At 49.0% G+C, this 19977-nt stretch overlaps 1 protein-coding gene across 1 annotated transcript; it reads right to left on the reverse strand.

Moving 5' to 3' along the window:
- Positions 1 to 15719: 15719 nt before the first annotated feature.
- Positions 15720 to 19749, reverse strand: LOC141938900 (syncytin-2-like; the record flags this gene model as incomplete). The annotated part of the gene is made up of 2 exons (XM_074857923.1): positions 19616 to 19749; positions 15720 to 16801 (listed from the first exon to the last, which is right to left on the reverse strand). Coding segments are annotated over exons 1-2 (1124 nt in total), but the record flags the coding sequence as incomplete, so codon positions are not given.
- Positions 19750 to 19977: the final 228 nt, after the last annotated feature.

Genomic DNA, 19977 nt, shown 5'->3' on the forward strand with positions numbered 1-19977 from the left:
GAAAGACAGAGGAGGAAGAGAGAGGAGGAGGAGAGAGGAGGAAAAGATAGGAGGAAGAGAGAGGAGGAAGAGAGAGGAGGAAGAGAGAGAAAAATAGGAGGAAAGAGAGGAGGAAGAGAGAGGAGGAAGAGAGAGGAGTAAGGGAGAGGAGGAAGAGAGAGGAGGAGTAGAGAGGAGGAAGAGAGAGAAGGAAGAGAGAGAAAGAGGAGAGAGGAGGAAGAGAGAGGAGGAAAAGGGAGGAGGAACAGAGAGGAAGAGGAGAGAGGAGGAGGTGAGAGGAGGAAGAGAGCGGAGGAAGAGAGAGGAAGAGGAGAGAGTAGAAAGAGAGAGGAGGAAGAGAGAGGAGGGGGAGAGAGGAGGAAAAGAAAGGAGAAGAGAGAGGAGGAAGAGAGAGGAAGAGGAGAGAGGAGGAGGATGAGAGGAGGAAGAGAGAGGAAGATGAGAGAGGAGGAAGAGAGAGCAGGAAGAGAGGGGAAGCGGAGAGAGGAGGAGTAGAGAGGAGGAGGAGAGCGGAGGAAGAGAGAGGAAGAGGAGAGAGTAGAAAGAGAGAGGAGGAGAAGAGAGGAGGAAAAGAGATGAGAAAGAGAGAGGAGGAAGAGAGAGGAGGAAGAGAGAGGAAGAGGAGAGAGGAGGAGGAGAGAGGAGGAAAAGAGAGGAAGAGGAGAGAGGAGGAAAAGAGAGGAGGAAGAGAGAGGAGGAAGAGAGAGGAGGAAGAGAGAGGAAGATGAGAGAGGAGGAAGAGAGAGGAGGAAGAGCGAGGATTAAGAGAGAGGTGGAAGAGAGATGAAGATTAAAGAGGAGGAAGAGAGAGGAGGAAAAGGGAGGAGGAACAGAGAGGAAGAGGAGAGAGGCTGAAGAGAGAGGAGGAAGAGAGAGGAGAAGAGAGAGGAGGAAGAGAGAGGAGGTAGAGGGAGGAGGAAGAGAGAGGAGAAAGAGAGAGGAGGGAAATAGAGAGTAGGAGGAGAGAGGAGGAAGAGAGAGGAGGAAGAGAGTGGAGAAGAGAGAGGAGGAAGAGAGAGGAAGAGGAAAGAGGAGGAAGACAGAGGAGGAAAAGGGAGGAGGAACAGAGAGGAAGAGAAGAGAGGATGAAGAGAGAGGAGGAAGAGAGAGGAGGAAGAGAGAGGAAGAGGAGAGAGGAGGAAGAGAGAGTATGAAGAGTGAGGAGGAGGGGAATGGAGGAAGAGAGAGAAGGAAGAGAGAGGATTAAGAGAGAGGAGGAAGAGAGAGAAGTATGATAGAGGAGGAAATGAGAGGAGAAGAGAGAGGAGGAAGAGAGAGGAGAAGAAAGGAGGAAGAGGAGAGAGGAGGAGGAGAGAGGAGGAAAAGGGAGGAGGAACAGAGAAGAAGAGGAGAGAGGAGGAGGAGAGAGGAGGAAGAAAGCGGAAGAGGAGAGAGGAGGAAGAGAGATGGGGAAGAAAGAAGAAAAGAAGAGAGGAGGAGGAGAGCGAGGAAGAGAGAGGAAAAGGAGAGAGGAAAAAGAGGTGGAGGAAAGGAGAGAAGGAAGATAGAGGAGGAAGAGAGAGGAGGAAGAGAGAGGAAGAGGAGAGAGGAGGAAAAGAGAGGAGGAAGAGAGAGGAGGAATAGAGAGAATAGGAGGAGAGAGGAGGAAGAGAGAGGAGGAAGAGAGAGGAGGAATAGAGAGGAGAGAGAGGGAGAAGAGGAGTAATGAGGAAGAGAGAGGAAAAGGAGAGAGGACGAATAGAGACGGGGAAGAGAGAGGAGGAAGAGAGAGGAGGATGAGAGAGGAGGAAAAGAGAGGAGGAAAAGGGAGGAGGAACAGAGAGAAAGAGGAGAGAGGATGAAGAGAGAGGAGGAAGAGAGAGGAGGAAGAGAGAGGAGGAAAAGAGAGGAGGAAGAGAGAGGAATAGGAGAGAGTAGGAAGAGGTGGAGGAAGAGAGAGGAGGAAGAGAGAGGAAAAATACAGAGGAGGAAAAGAGAGGACGAAGAGAGAGGGGGAAGAGAGAGGAGGAAGAGAGAGGAAGAGCAGAGAGGAGGAAGAGAGAGGACGAAGAGAGAGGAGGAAAAGAGAGGAGGAAGAGAGAGGAAGAGGAGAGAGGGGGGAAAGAGAGGAGGAAGAGAAAGTAAAATGAGAGAGGAGGAAGAGAGAGGAGGAAGAGAGAGGAGGAAGAGAGAGGAGGAAGACAGATGAAGATGAGAGAGGAGGAAAAGAGAGGAGGAGGAGAGAGGAGGAAAAGAGAGGAGAAGAGAGAGGAGGAAGAGAGAGGAAGAGGAGAGAGGAAGAGGAGAGAGGAGGGAGAGAGAGAGTAGGAGGAGAGAGGAGGAAGAGAGAGGAGGAAGAGAGAGGGGGAAGAGAGAGGAGAAGAGAGAGGAAGAGGAGAGAGGAGGGAGAGAGAGAGTAGTAGGTGAGAGGAGGAACAGAGAGGAGGAAGAGAGAGGAGGAAAAGAGAGGAGAAAAGATGGGAAGAGGAGAGAGTAGGAAGAGAGAGGAGGAAGAGACAGGAAAATGAGAGATGAGGAAGAGAGAGGAAAAGGAGAGAGGAGGAAAAGAGAGGAGGAAGAGAGATGAGGTGGACAGAGGAAGAAGAGATAGGAGGAAGAGAGAGGAGGAAGACTGAGGAGGACGAAAGAGGAAGAGGATAGAGGAGGAAGAGAGGAGGAAGAGAGAGGAAAAGGAGAGAGGAGAAAGAGAGAGGTAAAGGAAAGTGTAGGAAGAGGTGGAGGAAAAGAGAGGAGGAAGAGAGAGTAAAAGTAGAGAGGAGGAAAAGAGAGGAAATGAGAGAGGAGGAAGGGAGAGGAGGAAGAGAGAGGAGGAAGAGGTGGATGAAAAGAGAGAAAAAAGAGAGAGGAGGAAGAGAGAGGAGGACGAGAGAGGAGGAAGACAGATGAAGAGGAGAGAGGAGGAAGAGAGAGGAAAAGAAGAGAGGAGGAAAAGAGAGGAGGAAGGGAGAGGAGGAAGAGAGAGGAGGAGGAGAGAGGAGGAAGAGAGAGGCGGAAGAGAAAGGAGGAAAAGAGAGGAGGAAGAGAGAGGAGGAAAAGAGAGGAGGAAAAGAGAGGAGGAAGAGAGAGAGTAGGAGGAGAGAGGAGGAAGAGAGAGGAGGAAGAGAGAGAAGAGGAGAAATGCGGAAGAGAGGAAAGGAGAGAGGAGGAATAGAGGTGAGGAAGAGAGAGTAGGAAGACAGAGGAGGATGAGAGAGGAGGAAGAGAAAGGAAAAGGAGAGAGAAGGAAGAGGTGGAGGAAAAGAGAAGAGGAAGAGAGAGGAGGAAGAGAGACGAGGAAGAGAGACGAGGAAGACAGAGGAAGAATAGGGAGGAGGAAAAGAGAGGAGGAAGAGAGAGGGGGAAGAGAGATGTAGAAGAGAGAGGAGGAAGAGAGAAGAGGTAGAGGGAGGAGGAAGAGAGAGGAGGAAGAGAGAGGAGGGAAATAGAGAGTAGGAGGAGAGAGGAGGAAGAGAGAGGAGGAAGAGAGTGGAGGAAGAGAGAGGAGGAAGAGAGAGGAAGAGGAAAGAGGAGGAAGACAGATGAGAAAAAGGGAGGAGGAACAGAGAGGAATAGAAGAGAGGATGAAGAGAGAGGAGGAAGAGAGAGGAGGAAGAGAGAGGAGGAAGAGAGAGGAGCAAGAGAGAGGAAGAGGAGAGAGGAGGAAGAGAGAGTATGAAGAGTGAGGAGGAGGGGAATGGAGGAAGAGAGAGAAGGAAGAGAGAGGATTAAGAGAGAGGAGGAAGAGAGAGAAGTATGATAGAGGAGGAAATGAGAGGAGGAAGAGAGAGGAGGAAGAGAGACGAGGAAGAGAGACGAGGAAGAGAGAGGAAGAATAGGGAGGAGGAAAAGAGAGGAGGAAGAGAGAGGGGGAAGAGAGAGGTGGAAGAGAGAGGAGGAAGAGAGAAGAAGAGGAGAGAGGAGGAGGAGAGTGGAGGAAGAGAGAGGAAGAGGAGAGAGGAGGAAGAGAGAGGAAGAAGAGAGAGGAAGAGGAGAGAGGAAGAAGAGAGAGGAGGAAGAGCGAGGAGGAAGAGAGAGGAGGAAGAGAGAGGAAGAGGAAAGAGGAGGAAGACAGAGGAGGAAAAAGGAGGAGGAACAGAGAGGAAGAGGAGAGAGGATGAAGAGAGTGGAGGAAGAGAGAAGAGGAAGAGAGATGAAGAGGAGAGAGGAGGAGCAGAGAGGAGGAAGAGAGAGGAGGAAGAGAGAGAGTAGGAGGAGAGTGGAGGAAGAGAGAGGAGGAAGAGAGAGGAGGAAGAGAGAGGAGGGAGAGGGATGAAGAGGTGAAAGGAGGAAGAGAGAGGAAAAGGAGAGAGGAGGAATAGAGAGGAGGAAGAGAGAGACGGAAGAGAGAGTAGAATTAGAGAGGAGGAAGAGAGAGGAGGAGGAGAGAGGAGGAACAGAGAGGAGAAAGAGAGAGGAGGAAAAGAGAGAGGAAGAGAAATGAGGAAGAGAGAGGAGGAAGAGAGAGGAGGAAGAGAGAGGAAAAATAGGAGGAACAGAGAGGAAGAGGACAGAGGAGGAGGAGAGAGGATGAAGAGAGAAGAGGAAGAGAGAGGAGGAAGAGAGAGAAGGAAGAGAGAGAAGGAAGAGAGAGGAAGAGGAGAGAGGAGGAAGAGTGAGGAGGAAGAGAGAGGAAGAGGAGAGAGGAGGAAGAGAGAGGAGGAAAAGGGAGGAGGAACAGAGAGGAAGAGGAAAGAGGAGGAATAGAGCGGAGGAAGAGAGAGGAAGATGAGAGAGTAGAATTAGAGAGGAGGAAGAGAGAGGAAGAGGAGAGAGGAGGAAGAGAGAGGAAGAGAAGAGAGGAGGAAGAGAGAGGAGGAAAAGGGAGGAGGAACAGAGAGGAAAGGAGAGAGGAGGAGGAGAGAGGAGGAAGAGAGCGTAGGAAGAGAGAGGAAGAGGAGAGAGTAGAAAGAGAGAGGAGCAAGAGAGAGGAGGAGGAGAGAGGAGGAAAAGAGAGGAGGAAGAGAGAGGAGGAAGAGAGAGGAAGAGGAGAGAGGAGGTGGAGAGAGGAGGAAGAGAGAGGAAGAGGAGAGAGGAGGAAGAGAGAGGAGGAAAAGGGAGGAGGAACAGAGAGGAAGAGGAGAGAGGAGGAAGAGAGAGGAGGAAGAGTGAGGAAGAAGAGAAAGGAGGAAGAGTGTGGAAAAGGAGAGAGGAGGAATACAGAGGAGAAAGAGAGGAGGAAGAGAGAGAAGGAGGAGAGAGGAGGAAAAGAGAGGAGGAAGAGAAAGGAGGAAGAGAGAGGAGGAAGAGAGAGGAGGAAGAGAGAGGAAAAATAGCAGGAAAAGAGAGGAGCAAGAGAGAGGACGAAGAGAGAGGAAGACGACAGAGGAGGAGGAGAGAGGAAGAGGAGAGAGGAGGAAGAGAGAGGAGGAAAAAGGAGGAGGAACAGAGAGGAATAGGAGAGAGGAGGAAGAGAGAGGAGGAAGAGAAAGGAGGAATAGAGAGGAAGATGAGAGAGGAGGAGGAGAGAGGAGGAATAGAGAGGAGGCAGAGAATGGAGGAAGAGAGAGGAGGAAGAAAGAGGAGGAAGAGAGAGGAAAAATAGGAGGAAAAGAGAGAAGGAAGAGAGAGGAGGAAGAGAGAGGAAGACGAGAGAGGAGGAAGAGAGAGGAGGAAAAGGGAGGAGGAACAGAGAGGAAGAGGAGAGAGGAGGAAGAGAGAGGAGGAAGAGAGAGGAAGAGGAGAGAGGAAGAGGAGAGAGGAGGAAGAGAGCGGAGGAAGAGAGAGGAGGAAGAGAGAGGAGGAGGAGAGAGGAGGAAAAGATAGGAGAAAGAGAGAGGAGGAAGAGAGAGGAGGAAGAGAGAGGAGGAAGAGAGTGGAAAAATAGGAGGAAAAGGGAGGAGGAAGAGAGAGGAGGAAGAGAGAGGAGTAAGGGAGAGGAGGAAGAGAGAGGAGGAATAGAGAGTTGGAAAAGAGAGAAGGAAGAGAGAGAAAGAGGAGAGAGGAGGAAGAGAGAGGAGGGAAATGAAGGAGGAACAGAGAGGAATAGGAGAGAGGAGGAGGTGAGAGGAGGAAGAGAGCCGAGGAAGAGAGAGGAAGAGGAGAGAGGACGAGGAGAGAGAAGGAAGAGAGAGGAAGAGGAGAGAGGAGGAAGAGAGAGGAGGAAGAGAGAGGAAGAGGAGAGAGGAGGAGGAGAGAGGAAAAATAGGAGGAAAAGAGAGGAGGAAGAGAGAGGAGGAAGAGAGAGGAGGAAGAGAGAGGAGGAGGAGAGAGGAGGAAAAGAGAGGAGGAAAAGAGAGTAGAAAGAGAGAGGAGGAAGAGAGAGGAGGAAGAGAGAGGAGGAAGAGAGAGGAGGAAAAGATAGGAGGAAGAGAGAGGAAGATGAGAGAGTAGGAAGAGAGAGGAGGAAGAGAGAGGATAATGAGAGAGGAGGAAGAGAGTGTAAAATGAGAGAGGAGGAAGAGGTGGAGGAAAAGATAGAAGGAAGAGAGTGGAGGAAGAGAGAGGAGGAAGAGAGAGGAGGAAGAGAGAGGAAGAGGAGAGAGGAGGAAGAGAGAGGAAAAGAAGAGAGGAGGAATAGAGAGGGGAAGTGAGAGGAGGAAGAGAGAGGAAGAGGAGAGAGGAGGAACAGAGAGGAGGAAGAGAGAGGAGGAAGAGAGAGGAAGAGGAGAGAGGAGGAAAAGAGAGGAGGAAGAGAGCAGAGGAAAAGAGAGTAGGAAGAGAGAGGAGGAAGAGAGACGAAAATGAGAGAGGAGGAAGTGAGAGGAAAATGAGAGAGGAGGAAGAGGTGGAGGAATAGATAGAAGGAAGAGAGAGGACGAAGAGAGTAGGAAGAGAGAGGAGGAAGAGAGAAGAAGAGTAGAGAGGAGGAAGAGAGAGGAAAAGAAGAGAGGAGGAATAGAGAGGGGGAAGAGAGAGGAGGGAGAGAGAGGAACAGGAGAGAGGAGGAAGAAAGAGGAGGAAGAGAGAGGAGGAAGAGAGAGGAAGAGGCTAGAGGAGGAAAAGAGAGGAGGAATAGAGAGGAGGAAAAGAGAGGAGGAAGAGAGAGGAGGGAGAGGGAGAAGAGGAGAAATGAGGAAGAGAGAGGAAAAGGAGAGAGGAGGAATACAGATGAGGAAGAGAGAGGAGGAAGAGAGGGGAGGATGAGAGAGGAGGAAAAGAGAGGAGGAAGAGAGAGGAGGAAGAGAGAGGAGGAAGAGAGAGGAGGAAGAGAGAGGAAAAATAGAGAGGAGGAAAAGAGAGGAGGAAGAGAGAGGCGGAAGAGAGAGGAGGAAGAGAGAGGAGGAAGAGAGGGGAAGAGGAGAGGGGAGGAGGAGAGAGGAGGAAGAGAGAGGAGGAAAATAGAGGAGGAGGAGAGAGGAGGAAAAGAGAGGAGGAAGAGACAGGTGGAAGAGAGAGGAGGAAGAAAGAAGAAGAGGAGAGAGGAGGACGAGAGAGGAGTAAGAGAGAGGAAGAGGAGAGAGGAGGAAGGGAGATGAGGAAGAAAGAGGAAAAGAAGAGAGGAGGAGGAGAGAGGAGGAAAAGAGAGGAATGGGAGAGAGGAGGAAAAGAGAGGAGTAAGAGAGTGGAGGAAGAGAGAGGAGGAAGAGAGAGGAGGAAGAGAGAGGAAGAGGAGAGAGGAGGAAGAGAGAGGATGAAAAGTGAGGAAGAGGAGAAAGGAGGAAGAGAGAGAAGGAAGAGAGAGGAGGAAGAGAGAGAAGGGTGATAGAGGAGGAAATGAGAGGAGGAAGAGAGAGGAGGAAGAGAGAGGAAGAGGAGAGAGAAGTAGGAGATAGGAGAAAGAGAGAGGAGGAAGAGAGAGGAGGAAGAGAGATGTGGAAGAGAGAGGAGGAGGAGGGAGGAGGAAAAGAGAGGAGGAAGAGAGAGGAGGAAGAGAGAGGAGGAAGAGAGAGGAGGAAGAGAGAGGAAGAGGGGAGAGGAGGAGGATAGAGGAGGAAGAGAGAGGAGGATGAGAGAGGAGGAAAAGAGAGGAGGAAGAGAGAGGGGGAAGAGAGAGGAGGAAGAGGGAGGGGGAAGAGAGAGGATGAAGAGAGAGGAGGAAGAGAAGGAAAAATAGAGAGGAGGAAAAGAGAGGAGGAAGAGAGAGGGGGAAGAGAGTGGGGGAAGAGAGGAACAGGAGAGACGAGGAAGAGAGAGGAGGAAGAGAGAGGAAGATGAGAGAGTAGGAAGAGAGAGGAGGAAGAGAGAGGAAAATGAGAGAGGAGGAAGAGAGAGGAAAATGAGAGAGGAGGAAGATAGAGGAGGAGGAGAGAGGAGGAAAAGAGAGGAGGAAGAGAGAGGAGGAAGAGACAGGAGGAAGAGAGAGGAGGAAGAGAGAAGAAGAGGAGAGAGGAGGAGGAGAGAGGAGGAAGAGAGAGGAAGAGGAGAGAGGAGGAAGGGAGATGGGAAGAAAGAGGAAAAGAAGAGAGGAGGAGGAGAGAGGAGGAAAAGAGAGGAGAAAGAGAGAGGAGGAAGAGAGAGGAGGAAGAAGGAGGAAGAGGAGAGAGGAGGAAGAGAGAGGAAAAGGAGAGAGGAGGAAGAGGTGGAGGAAAAGATAGAAGGAAGAGAGAGGAGGAAGAGAGAGGAGGAAGAGAGAGGAAGAGGAGAGAGGAGGAAAAGAGAGGAGGAAGAGAGCGGAGGAAAAGAGAGTAGGAAGAGAGAGGAGGAAGAGAGACGAAAATGAGAGAGGAGGAAGAGAGAGGAAAAGTAGAGAGGAGGAAGAGGTGGAGGAAAAGGTAGAAGGAAGAGAGAGGAGGAAGAGAGTAGGAAGAGAGAGGAGGATGAGAAAAGAAGAGGAGAGAGGAGGAAGAGAGAGGAAAAGAAGAGAGGAGGAATAGAAAGGGGGAAGAGAGAGGAGGGAGAGAGAGGAACAGGAGAGAGGAGGAAGAAAGAGGAGGAAGAGAGAGGAGGAAGAGAGAGGAAGAGGCTAGAGGAGGAAAAGAGAGGAGGAATAGAGAGGAGGAAAAGAGAGGAGGAAGAGAGAGGAGGGAGAGGGAGAAGAGGAGAAATGAGGAAGAGAGAGGAAAAGGAGAGAGGAGGAATACAGATGAGGAAGAGAGAGGAGGAAGAGAGGGGAGGATGAGAGAGGAGGAAAAGAGAGGAGGAAGAGAGAGGAGGAAGAGAGAGGAGGAAGAGAGAGGAGGAAGAGAGAGGAAAAATAGAGAGGAGGAAAAGAGAGGAGGAAGAGAGAGGCGGAAGAGAGAGGAGGAAGAGAGAGGAGGAAGAGAGGGGAAGAGGAGAGGGGAGGAGGAGAGAGGAGGAAGAGAGAGGAGGAAAATAGAGGAGGAGGAGAGAGGAGGAAAAGAGAGGAGGAAGAGACAGGTGGAAGAGAGAGGAGGAAGAGAGAAGAAGAGGAGAGAGGAGGACGAGAGAGGAGTAAGAGAGAGGAAGAGGAGAGAGGAGGAAGGGAGATGAGGAAGAAAGAGGAAAAGAAGAGAGGAGGAGGAGAGAGGAGGAAAAGAGAGGAATGGGAGAGAGGAGGAAAAGAGAGGAGTAAGAGAGTGGAGGAAGAGAGAGGAGGAAGAGAGAGGAGGAAGAGAGAGGAAGAGGAGAGAGGAGGAAGAGAGAGGATGAAAAGTGAGGAAGAGGAGAAAGGAGGAAGAGAGAGAAGGAAGAGAGAGGAGGAAGAGAGAGAAGGGTGATAGAGGAGGAAATGAGAGGAGGAAGAGAGAGGAGGAAGAGAGAGGAAGAGGAGAGAGAAGTAGGAGATAGGAGAAAGAGAGAGGAGGAAGAGAGAGGAGGAAGAGAGATGTGGAAGAGAGAGGAGGAGGAGGGAGGAGGAAAAGAGAGGAGGAAGAGAGAGGAGGAAGAGAGAGGAGGAAGAGAGAGGAGGAAGAGAGAGGAAGAGGGGAGAGGAGGAGGATAGAGGAGGAAGAGAGAGGAGGATGAGAGAGGAGGAAAAGAGAGGAGGAAGAGAGAGGGGGAAGAGAGAGGAGGAAGAGGGAGGGGGAAGAGAGAGGATGAAGAGAGAGGAGGAAGAGAAGGAAAAATAGAGAGGAGGAAAAGAGAGGAGGAAGAGAGAGGGGAAGAGAGTGGGGGAAGAGAGGAACAGGAGAGACGAGGAAGAGAGAGGAGGAAGAGAGAGGAAGATGAGAGAGTAGGAAGAGAGAGGAGGAAGAGAGAGGAAAATGAGAGAGGAGGAAGAGAGAGGAAAATGAGAGAGGAGGAAGATAGAGGAGGAGGAGAGAGGAGGAAAAGAGAGGAGGAAGAGAGAGGAGGAAGAGACAGGAGGAAGAGAGAGGAGGAAGAGAGAAGAAGAGGAGAGAGGAGGAGGAGAGAGGAGGAAGAGAGAGGAAGAGGAGAGAGGAGGAAGGGAGATGGGAAGAAAGAGGAAAAGAAGAGAGGAGGAGGAGAGAGGAGGAAAAGAGAGGAATGGGAGAGAGGAGGAAAAGAGAGGAGAAAGAGAGAGGAGGAAGAGAGAGGAGGAAGAAGGAGGAAGAGGAGAGAGGAGGAAGAGAGAGGAAAAGGAGAGAGGAGGAAGAGGTGGAGGAAAAGATAGAAGGAAGAGAGAGGAGGAAGAGAGAGGAGGAAGAGAGAGGAAGAGGAGAGAGGAGGAAAAGAGAGGAGGAAGAGAGCGGAGGAAAAGAGAGTAGGAAGAGAGAGGAGGAAGAGAGACGAAAATGAGAGAGGAGGAAGAGAGAGGAAAAGTAGAGAGGAGGAAGAGGTGGAGGAAAAGGTAGAAGGAAGAGAGAGGAGGAAGAGAGTAGGAAGAGAGAGGAGGATGAGAAAAGAAGAGGAGAGAGGAGGAAGAGAGAGGAAAAGAATAGAGGAGGAATAGAGAGGGGGAAGAGAGAGGAGGGAGAGAGAGGAAGAGGAGAGAGAAGGAAGAGAGAGGAGGAAGAGAGAGGAGGAAGAGAGAGGAAGAGGCTAGAGGAGGAAAAGAGAGGAGGAAGAGAGAGGAGGAAAAGAGAGGGGGAAGAGAGTTGAGGAAGAGAGAGGAGGAAGAGAGAGGAAAAATAGAGAGGAGGAAAAGAGAGGAGGAAGAGAGAGGAGGAAGAGAGAGGAGGAAATGAGAGGAGGAAGAGATAGGAAGAGGAGAGAGTAGGAAGAGAAAGGAGGAAGAGACAGGAAAATGAGAGATGAGGAAGAGAGAGGAAAAGGAGAGAGGAGGAAGAGGTGGAGGAAAAGAGAGGAGGAAGAGAGAGGAGGAAGAGAGAGGAAAAATAGAGAAGAGCAAAAGAGAGGAGGAAGATAGAGGGGGAAGAGAGAAGAGGAAGAGAGAGGCGGAAGAGAGTGGAGGAAGAGAGAGGAAGAGGAGAGAGGAGGAAGAGAGAGGAGGAAGAGAGAGGAGGAAAAGATAGGACGAAGAGAGAGGAAGATGAGAGAGTAGGAAGAGAGAGGAGGAAGAGAGAGTATAATGAGAGAGGAGGAAGAGAGAGGAAAAGGAGAGAGGAGGAAGAGGTGGAGGAAAAGATAGAAGGAAGAGAGAGGAGGAAGAGAGAGGAGGAAGAGAGAGGAGGAAGAGAGAGGAGGAAGAGAGAGGAAGAGGAGAGAGGAGGAACAGAGAGGAGGAAGAGAGAGGAGGAAGAGAGAGGAGGAAGAGAGAGGAAGAGGAGAGAGGAGGAAAAGAGAGGAGGAAGAGAGCGGAGGAAAAGAGAGTAGGAAGAGAGAGGAGGAAGAGAGACGAAAATGAGAGAGGAGGAAGAGAGAGGAAAAAGAGAGAGGAGGAAGAGGTGGAGGAAAAGATTGAAGGAAGAGAGAGGAGGAAGAGAGTAGGAAGAGAGAGGAGGAAGAGAGAAGAAGAGGAGAGAGAAGGAAGAGAGAGGAAAAGAAGAGAGGAGGAATAGAGAGGGGGAAGAGAGAGGAGGGAGAGAGAGGAAGAGGAGAGAGTAGGAAGAGAGAGGAGGAAAAGGGAGGAGGAACAGAGAGGAAGAGGAGAGAGGAGGAAGAGAGAGGACGAAGAGAGAGGAAAAGGAGAGAGGAGGAAAAGAGAGGAGGAAGAGAGAGGAAGAGGAGAGAAGAGGAAGAGAGAGGAGGAAGAGAGAGGAAGAGGAAAGAGGAGGAAGACAGAGGAGGAAAAGGGAGGAGGAACATTGAAGAAGAGAAGAGAGGATGAAGAGAGAGGAGGAAGAGAGAGTAGGAAGAGAGAGGAAGAGGAGAGAGGAGGAGGAGAGAGGAGGAAGAGAGAGGAAGAGGAGAGGGATGGAGAGAGAGAGTAGTAGGAGAAGGGAGGAACAGAGAGGTGGAAGAGAGAGGAGGAAAAGAGAGGAGGAAGAGATAGGAAGAGGAGAGAGTAGGAAGAGAGAGGAGGAAGAGACAGGATAATGAGAGATGAGGAAGAGAGAGGAAAAGGAGAGAGGAGGAATAGGTGGAGGAAAAGAGAGGAGGAAGAGAGAGGAGTAAGAGAGAGGAGGAAGAGAGAGGAGGAAGAGAGAGGAATAATAGAGAGGAGGAAAAGAGAGGGGGAAGAGAGAGGAGGAAGTGAGAGGGCGAAGAGAGAGGAGGAAGAGAGAGGAAGAGGAGAGAGGAGGAAGAGAGATGAGGAAGAGAGAGGAGGAAGAGAGAGGAGGAAGAGAGAGGAAAATGAGAGAGGAGGAATAGAGAGGAAAAGGAGAGAGGAGGAAGAGGTGGAGGAAAGGTAGAAGGAAGAGAGAGGAGGAAGAGAGAGGAAGAGGAGAGAGGAGGAATAGAGAGGAAGAAGAGAGAGGAGAAATAGAGAGGTGGAAGAGAGAGGAGGAAGAGAGAGGAAGAGGAAAGAGGAGGAAGACAGAGGAGGAAATGGGAGGAGGAACAGAGAGATAGAGGAGAGAGAATGAAGAGAGAGGAGGAAGAGAGAGGAACAAGAGAGAGGAAGATGAGAGAGTAGGAAGAGAGAGGAGGAAGAGAGAGGAGGAAGAGGTGGAGGAAAAGAGAGAAGCAAGAGAGAGGAGGAAGAGAGAGGAGGAAGAGAGAGGAGGAAGAGAGAGGAAAAATAGAGAGGAGGAAAAGAGAGGAGGAAGAGAGAGGGGGAAGAGAGAGGAGGAAGAGAGAGGAAGAGGAGAGAGGAGGAAGAGAGAGTAAGAGGAGAGAGTAGGAAGAGAGAGGAGGAAGAGACAGGAAAATGAGAGAGGAGGAAGAGAGAGAAGGATGATAGAGGAGGAAATGAGAGGAGGAAGAGAGAGGAGGAAGAGAGTGGAGAAGGAGTGAGGAGGAAGAGAGAGGAGGAAGAGAGAGGAAGAGGAAAGAGGAGGAAGACAGAGGAGGAAAAGAGAGGAGGAACAGAGAGGAAGAGAGAGAGGATGAAGAGAGAGGAGGAAGAGAGAGGAGGAAGAGAGAGTAGGGAGAGAGAGTGTAGGAGGAGAGAGGAGGAAGAGAGAGGAGGAAGAGAGAGGAAGAGGAAAGAGGAGGAAGAGAGAGGAGGAAGAGAGTGAAGGAAGAGTGAGGAAGAGGAGAGAGGAGGAAAAGAAAGGAGGAAGAGAGAGGAGGAAGAGAGAGGAGGAAGAGAGAGGAAGAGGAGAGAGGAGGAGGAGAGAGGAGGAAGACAGAGGAGGAAGAGAGAGGAGGAGAAGAGAGGAGGAAAAGAGAGGAGGAAGACAGAGGATGAAGAGACAGGAGGAAGAGAGAGGAGGAAGAGAGAGGAGGAGAGAGGAGGAGGAGAGAGGAGGAAGAGAGAGGAAGAGGAGAGAGGAGGAAGGGAGATGAGGAAGAAAGAGGAAAAGAAGAGAGGAGGAGGAGAGAGGAGGAAAAGAGATGAATGGGAGAGAGGAGGAAAAGAGAGGAGGAAGAGAGAGGAGGAAGAAAGAGGAAGAGGAGAGAGGAGGAAGAGAGAGGAGGAAGAGCGAGGAGGAAGAGAGACGAGGAAGAGAGAGGAAGAGGAAAGAGGAGGAAGACAGAGGAGGAAAAGGGAGGAGGAACAGAGAGGAAGAGAAGAGAGGATGAAGAGAGAGGAGGAAGAGAGAGGAGGAAGAGTGAGAAGGAAGAGAGAGGAGGAAGAGAGAGGAAGAGGAGAGAGGAGGAAGAGAGAGGATGAAGAGTGAGGAAGAGGAGAAAGGAGGAAAAGAGAGAAGGAAGAGAGAGGAGGAAGAAGGAGAAGGATGATAGAGGAGGAAATGAGAGGAGGAAGAGAGAGGACGTAGAGAGAGGAGGAAGAGAGAGGAGGAGGAGAGAGGAGGAAAAGAGAGGAGGAAGAGAGAGGAGGAAGAGACAGGAGGAAGAGAGAGAAGGAAGAGAGAAGAAGAGGAGAGAGGAGGAGGAGAGAGGAGGAAGAGAGAGGAAGAGGAGAGAGGAGGAAGGGAGATGGGAAGAAAGAGGAAAAGAAGAGAGGAGGAGGAGAGAGGAGGAAAAGAGAGGAGAAAGAGAGAGGAGGAAGAGAGAGGAGGAAGAAGGAGGAAGAGGAGAGAGGAGGAAGAGAGAGGAAAAGGAGAGAGGAGGAAGAGGTGGAGGAAAAGATAGAAGGAAGAGAGAGGAGGAAGAGAGAGGAGGAAGAGAGAGGAAGAGGACAGAGGAGGAAAAGAGAGGAGGAAGAGAGCGGAGGAAAAGAGAGTAGGAAGAGAGAGGAGGAAGAGAGACGATAATGAGAGAGGAGGAAGAGAGAGGAAAAGGAGAGAGGAGGAAGAGGTGGAGGAAAAGGTAGAAGGAAGAGAGAGGAGGAAGAGAGTAGGAAGAGAGAGGAGGATGAGAAAAGAAGAGGAGAGAGGAGGAAGAGAGAGGAAAAGAAGAGATGAGGAATAGAGAGGGGGAAGAGAGAGGAGGGAGAGAGAGGAAGAGGAGAGAGAAGGAAGAGAGAGGAGGAAGAGAGAGGAGGAAGAGAGAGGAAGAGGCTAGAGGAGGAAAGAGAGGAGGAAGAGAGAGGAGGAAAAGAGAGGGGGAAGAGAGTTGAGGAAGAGAGAGGAGGAAGAGAGAGGAAAAATAGAGAGGAGGAAAAGAGAGGAGGAAGAGAGAGGAGGAAGAGAGAGGAGGAAATGAGAGGAGGAAGAGAGAGGAGGAAGAGAGAGGAGGAAGAGAGAGGAAGAGGAGAGAGGAGGAAAAGAGAGGAGGAAGAGAGCGGAGGAAAAGAGAGTAGGAAGAGAGAGGAGGAAGAGAGACGAAAATGAGAGAGGAGGAAGAGAGAGGAAAAAGAGAGAGGAGGAAGAGGTGGAGGAAAAGATTGAAGGAAGAGAGAGGAGGAAGAGAGTAGGAAGAGAGAGGAGGAAGAGAGAAGAAGAGGAGAGAGAAGGAAGAGAGAGGAAAAGAAGAGAGGAGGAAGAGGTGGAGGAAAAGAGAGGAGGAAGAGAGAGGAGGAAGAGAGAGGAAAAATAGAGTGGAGCAAAAGAGAGGAGGAAGATAGAGGGGGAAGAGAGAAGAGGAAGAGAGAGGCGGAAGAGAGTGGAGGAAGAGAGAGGAAGAGGAGAGAGGAGGAAGAGGTGGAGGAAAAGAGAGGAGGAAGAGAGAGGAGGAAGAGAGAGGAAAAATAGAGAGGAGCTGTCGCAGTTGAGACGGACACGACAAACATCAGATTGTGTGAAAGCGACCAAAATGGCTGCAAAAGCCCCTTTATTGTTTTAACAAGCTTTTTTATAACCTTCTTCAAAGTAGGTGTTCATACAGGATTGGTTTACTTTAGTAACTAACAGTTCACGATTGGGTGATAGTTTCTCGCCTGAATCGTCAGGACAGTTCTTCTTATCTTAGTTCTCTAATCTTGTTTCCATGGCACTTCTCGGGACTTTCTGGCCTCTCATGGATACACTGGAATGTCTTCAAGGTTAAATTCTTCTTCAGTTAGACTAGAGGCAGACCCGCTGCCTCCCCCGACAATTCCCCCTTTTTGTATTTGTGCTAGAAATATTGCAGAAACAGTCTTCTGCAGGGCCCTTTGCAGAAGACTGACAAGACATGGCAACATCAAAAGCACAGTCACAATTACCAAGATCATGACCCCCACAGTTTTGACCAGAGATATCAACCATCCAGAAAGTCCCCATCCTTTAAACATCCTTGTAAGCCAGTCCAATCCGTCCTCTTCTGTTAGACGCCTCACACCATCCTTCAGCTGCTGTATACTTTTAAAAATAGATTCTGAGTGGTCAGACAAATTCATGCAACACATTCCTTCAAAATCTTCACATCCATGTCCTTGCGCTAAAAGCAAAAAGTCAATTGCAGCCCTGTTCTGTAAAGTAGCATGTCTAACACTATCAACATCAGTTAAAAGGCCACTTAAAGCTAAAGAAGTAGCATTAGTCTGTTTGCTAAGCCAACATCCCAACTTATTCAAAGTCGTTAAGGCATTTGCAACACCAACTCCTGGTGCCAATATGGAGGCCGTTATGATCTGGCCTGGATTCCAGAATTCAACGTTATCTCGACAAGAACTTTCAAACCGATGAACGGTCCTTGGGACTCGCTTATGTTTTCGAGTCATATTCAGAATCATTGACACATTTGGTGTTAATAACGTGAGACGTCCGAGGCTACACGGGCCTCCATTCAGTTTAGATGGGACGCCTCCCCAGGCACGATCTCCACAGATTAGAAACACACCAGGAGGTAATGCAAGAGGAACAGCAAAAGATCGTGAGATGTTAGTCGAAGTATAATTGCACCAAGCAGTTGAATTATGATAAGCAGCATTAGTTGCATTCACATTTTGCCCTCTCCGTGTGGTGTTATAGGAGTAATTAAAAAACACACAAGCATCCATTATAACAGAGCCTAGCAACTCTAGCTCTTGGGGTTCTTGCGTAACCTGTGGAAGGTGACTATATACACCATCCCAATTATCTGTACAATTTTTTGAAGAGTTGCAAAGAGAGAAAGCCTGAAGGGTTTGTGGGATTGGCCATGTGTCTACTGGCACTCCCACCAAACAGGTGGAGAATGGATTTTCCGGGTTCGCAGTAGAAAGGCACAAGGTTTCTTGATGTGTCATATTTGCCAAAGTTACCCAGATATTCTGCTTGGGTTGTGGAACTACCCATCCTTCAGCCTGATGCAGGTTCCAGCACAGGCCGAACACACCGAGCAGGAACCCAGCGAGGGCCGGCATCTGTAGAGACACAAGCATAACCCCTGCCCCAGGTTAATAATTCACATGGTCCACTCCACTGGCCAGTAATTAGATCTCTAACATGCACTTTGATGTCTTTTTGCAAATCCTGTTTTGAAAAAAGAGAAGAGAAATGCTGAAAAAGAGGAGGTAAAGAAGAATTATCCCCGTAATGGAGAAAGTTAAGAACATAAACTGCTTTATCTAAACATGCCTGTGGTGGTTCCCCAATCATTCCCCCTTTTTGTTTTTGAAGCTGCCGCTTCAACGTACTATGTGCACGCTCAACAATTGCTTGTCCTGTTGGGGAATGGGGAATTCCTGTAACATGAGTAACACCCCACAAATTAAAAAATGTTTGAACCTTCTGTGAAATGTATGCTGGGCCACTGTCCGTTTTTATTTGGCGTGGTACCCCAAGCATAGAGAAAGCCTTTTGGAAGTGTCGAACTACATCTTTTCCTGTCTCCCCGTTATGTGCTGTTGCTACTAAGGCATGAGAATAAGTATCAATGGAAACATGAACATACTTCTGTCGGCCAAATTCATTTATGTGAGTAACATCACTTTGCCAAATCTGTAAAGCCTGCATACCTCTGGGGTTAGTACCAAAATACACTGGTGTGTGAGTTCCTTGGCAGTCAGGGCAGGCGGCTACAATAGACCGAGCTTCCGCATGAGACAAGCCGAACTGCCGTCGTAAAGCTCGATATCCTTGGTGAAAAAATTGATGTGATAATACAGCTTGTTGCTTTATGTTAGGAACAGTATTAAGAGCCATAGCGGAAACAAGAGCATCCACTCTGGCATTACCTTCTGTATAAAATCCTGGTAAAGTGGTATGACTACGGATGTGCATGATAAAATAAGGTTCTGTCCGTAGTTGAATACTTTTCCAGAGTTCTAAAAGTACATCAAATAATAATTGATTGTCTGACATGGTCAAAACCACTTTGTCTAGTCTAGAAACTAAGTTAGCTACATATGCTGAGTCAGTTACAATATTTACAGGAACAGAAAAAATAGAAAAAACAACAGCCATTGCACGTAGCTCTACTACTTGTGGAGAACCATTTTGATATACTACTTTGTTGTTCCAGTTGTTGTTTTCATACCATACTACTGCTGCTTTACCTGTTTTTCCTGAGCCATCTGTAAAAACAGTAGGGCCGTTCACTGGTTCTGGGCGGCTTAAATTTTTTTGACCAAATGGTATTTCTCGAGCAAATTTCAGTAGCGGATGTGACGGGAGGTGATATGACACCTGTCCTTGAAAACCCGCCATGGCTGCCTGTAGTTCATAATTATTTGCCAAGCACCATTCAAAATACCAATTTTGAACAGGTAAAACAATCTTAGCTGGGTCACGCCCTGTTAGTTCTGTACATCGTTTTCTGGCTTTTATGATTACATCAGCAATAAGCTCAAACAGTCCAGGAGCAGTTTTTCGTGGTCGGAATGACAGAAACATCCATTCTAGAATGTGCAGTGGGTCATCCCACTCAGAATTCCACTGCACCAAAGCACCAAATGGTACAGTTTTGTCAATTAGTACAAAGAGTTGCACCAATTGAGACAGATCTATTCGAGAAACAAATTTCTCGTGTATAGATCGTTCCACCATGTGAATTACCTTTAATGCTTCCTCAGTTAATACTCTGGGTTCTGTTGGATCATTGGAATTTTTTAATAATTCCAATAAAGGTTGCAGTTGTGAATTGGTCAGTCCGAGATAGGGTCTAATCCAATTCAGAGATCCCATTAACTTCTGTACATCATTAAGGGTTTTAACTTCAAGGTTAAGTTTCACAGGTTGAGGCATTACCTGCCTACCTGTGACTGTTAGTCCTAAATACTTCCAGGGTTCTACTTTCTGCACCTTTTCAGGGGCGATAACTAATCCATAGTGTTGTAATGAATTTCTAGTCACATTCTCCATGTCATTCAACTGCTCCTTGTTGTTTGATGCTAACAGGATGTCATCCATGTAATGGTAACAATAACTGGTAGGGAATCTTTCCCTTACAGGTGACAAAGCTTGTGCCACAAACCATTGACAAATTGTTGGTGAATTTTTCATGCCCTGCGGCAGAACTTTCCATTGATATCTTTTTGCAGGTTCTGCATGATTGACAGAAGGCACAGAGAATGCAAATTTTTCTCTGTCTTGAAAGGCTAATGGTATTGTAAAAAAACAATCCTTGAGATCCATGACAATGATTTCCCAATCTTGAGGGATCATGGCCGGTGAAGGCATGCCTGGTTGTAGAGCCCCCATCGTGGCCATGACAGCATTGATCTGCCGCAGGTCATGCAAAAATCGCCATTTTCCTGATTTCTTTTTTATCACAAACACTGGAGTATTCCAGGGGCTCTGAGAGGGTTCAATGTGTCCAGCAGCTAGCTGTTCTGCCACCAATTCTTGCAGGGCCTTTAATTTCTCCATTGGTAGGGGCCACTGATCCACCCACACAGGGTTATTCGTTAACCAAGTTAAAACAAGCGTGGGTTGCCTAACACCCTGCAGCACAGTGGCCCCCGTTAAAAATCCGTAGTAATCTTCACCCCCCACTGTGACAAGCAATCTCTCCCCCATAGATTGAGGGGAGCTGCTGTCACATATGGTTTAACGACTGCTTGTTGGCCCTCAGGATTGGTGATCAGAATTGCCGTAGCTGCTGTTCTTGCTCGTGCGGAGCCTCCCAGCCCCACTACCCCTGTGTCCACATCCTCTGTTGGCCAGGTGGATGGCCACAGATAGTTAGAAATAATAGTCACATCGGCGCCCGTATCTAGGAGCCCCGCAAGCCTTACTGTAGTCGGTGAATGTCCATGATTTGACAGCGTGCACGTCATATGTGGTCGAGATGATGAGACAGTCTGAGACCAGCACACTTGAGGGGGTCCTGTAGAACCGAAGCCTCCATCGCCTCGCAGTCGCTGTTCTGCTTTTGGGACACAACACAAAAAAGGAACAAGTTGAGCAAGACGAGTACCTTTTGGAATCGTAACAGGTGGATAAAGGGTCGAAACTAATGCACAAATTTGACCCGTAAAGTCAGCATCAATGACTCCCACATGCACGATTAATCCGTTTAAGGTGCTACTTGATCTTCCTATAAGTAACGCACTCAGTCCTCGTCCTATGGGACCCCTTGCCTCAAGAGGGACCTTAA

The sequence above is a fragment of the Strix uralensis genome, unplaced genomic scaffold (genome assembly GCF_047716275.1).
Source record: "Strix uralensis isolate ZFMK-TIS-50842 unplaced genomic scaffold, bStrUra1 scaffold_401, whole genome shotgun sequence".
Classification (NCBI taxonomy): Eukaryota; Metazoa; Chordata; class Aves; order Strigiformes; family Strigidae; genus Strix; species Strix uralensis.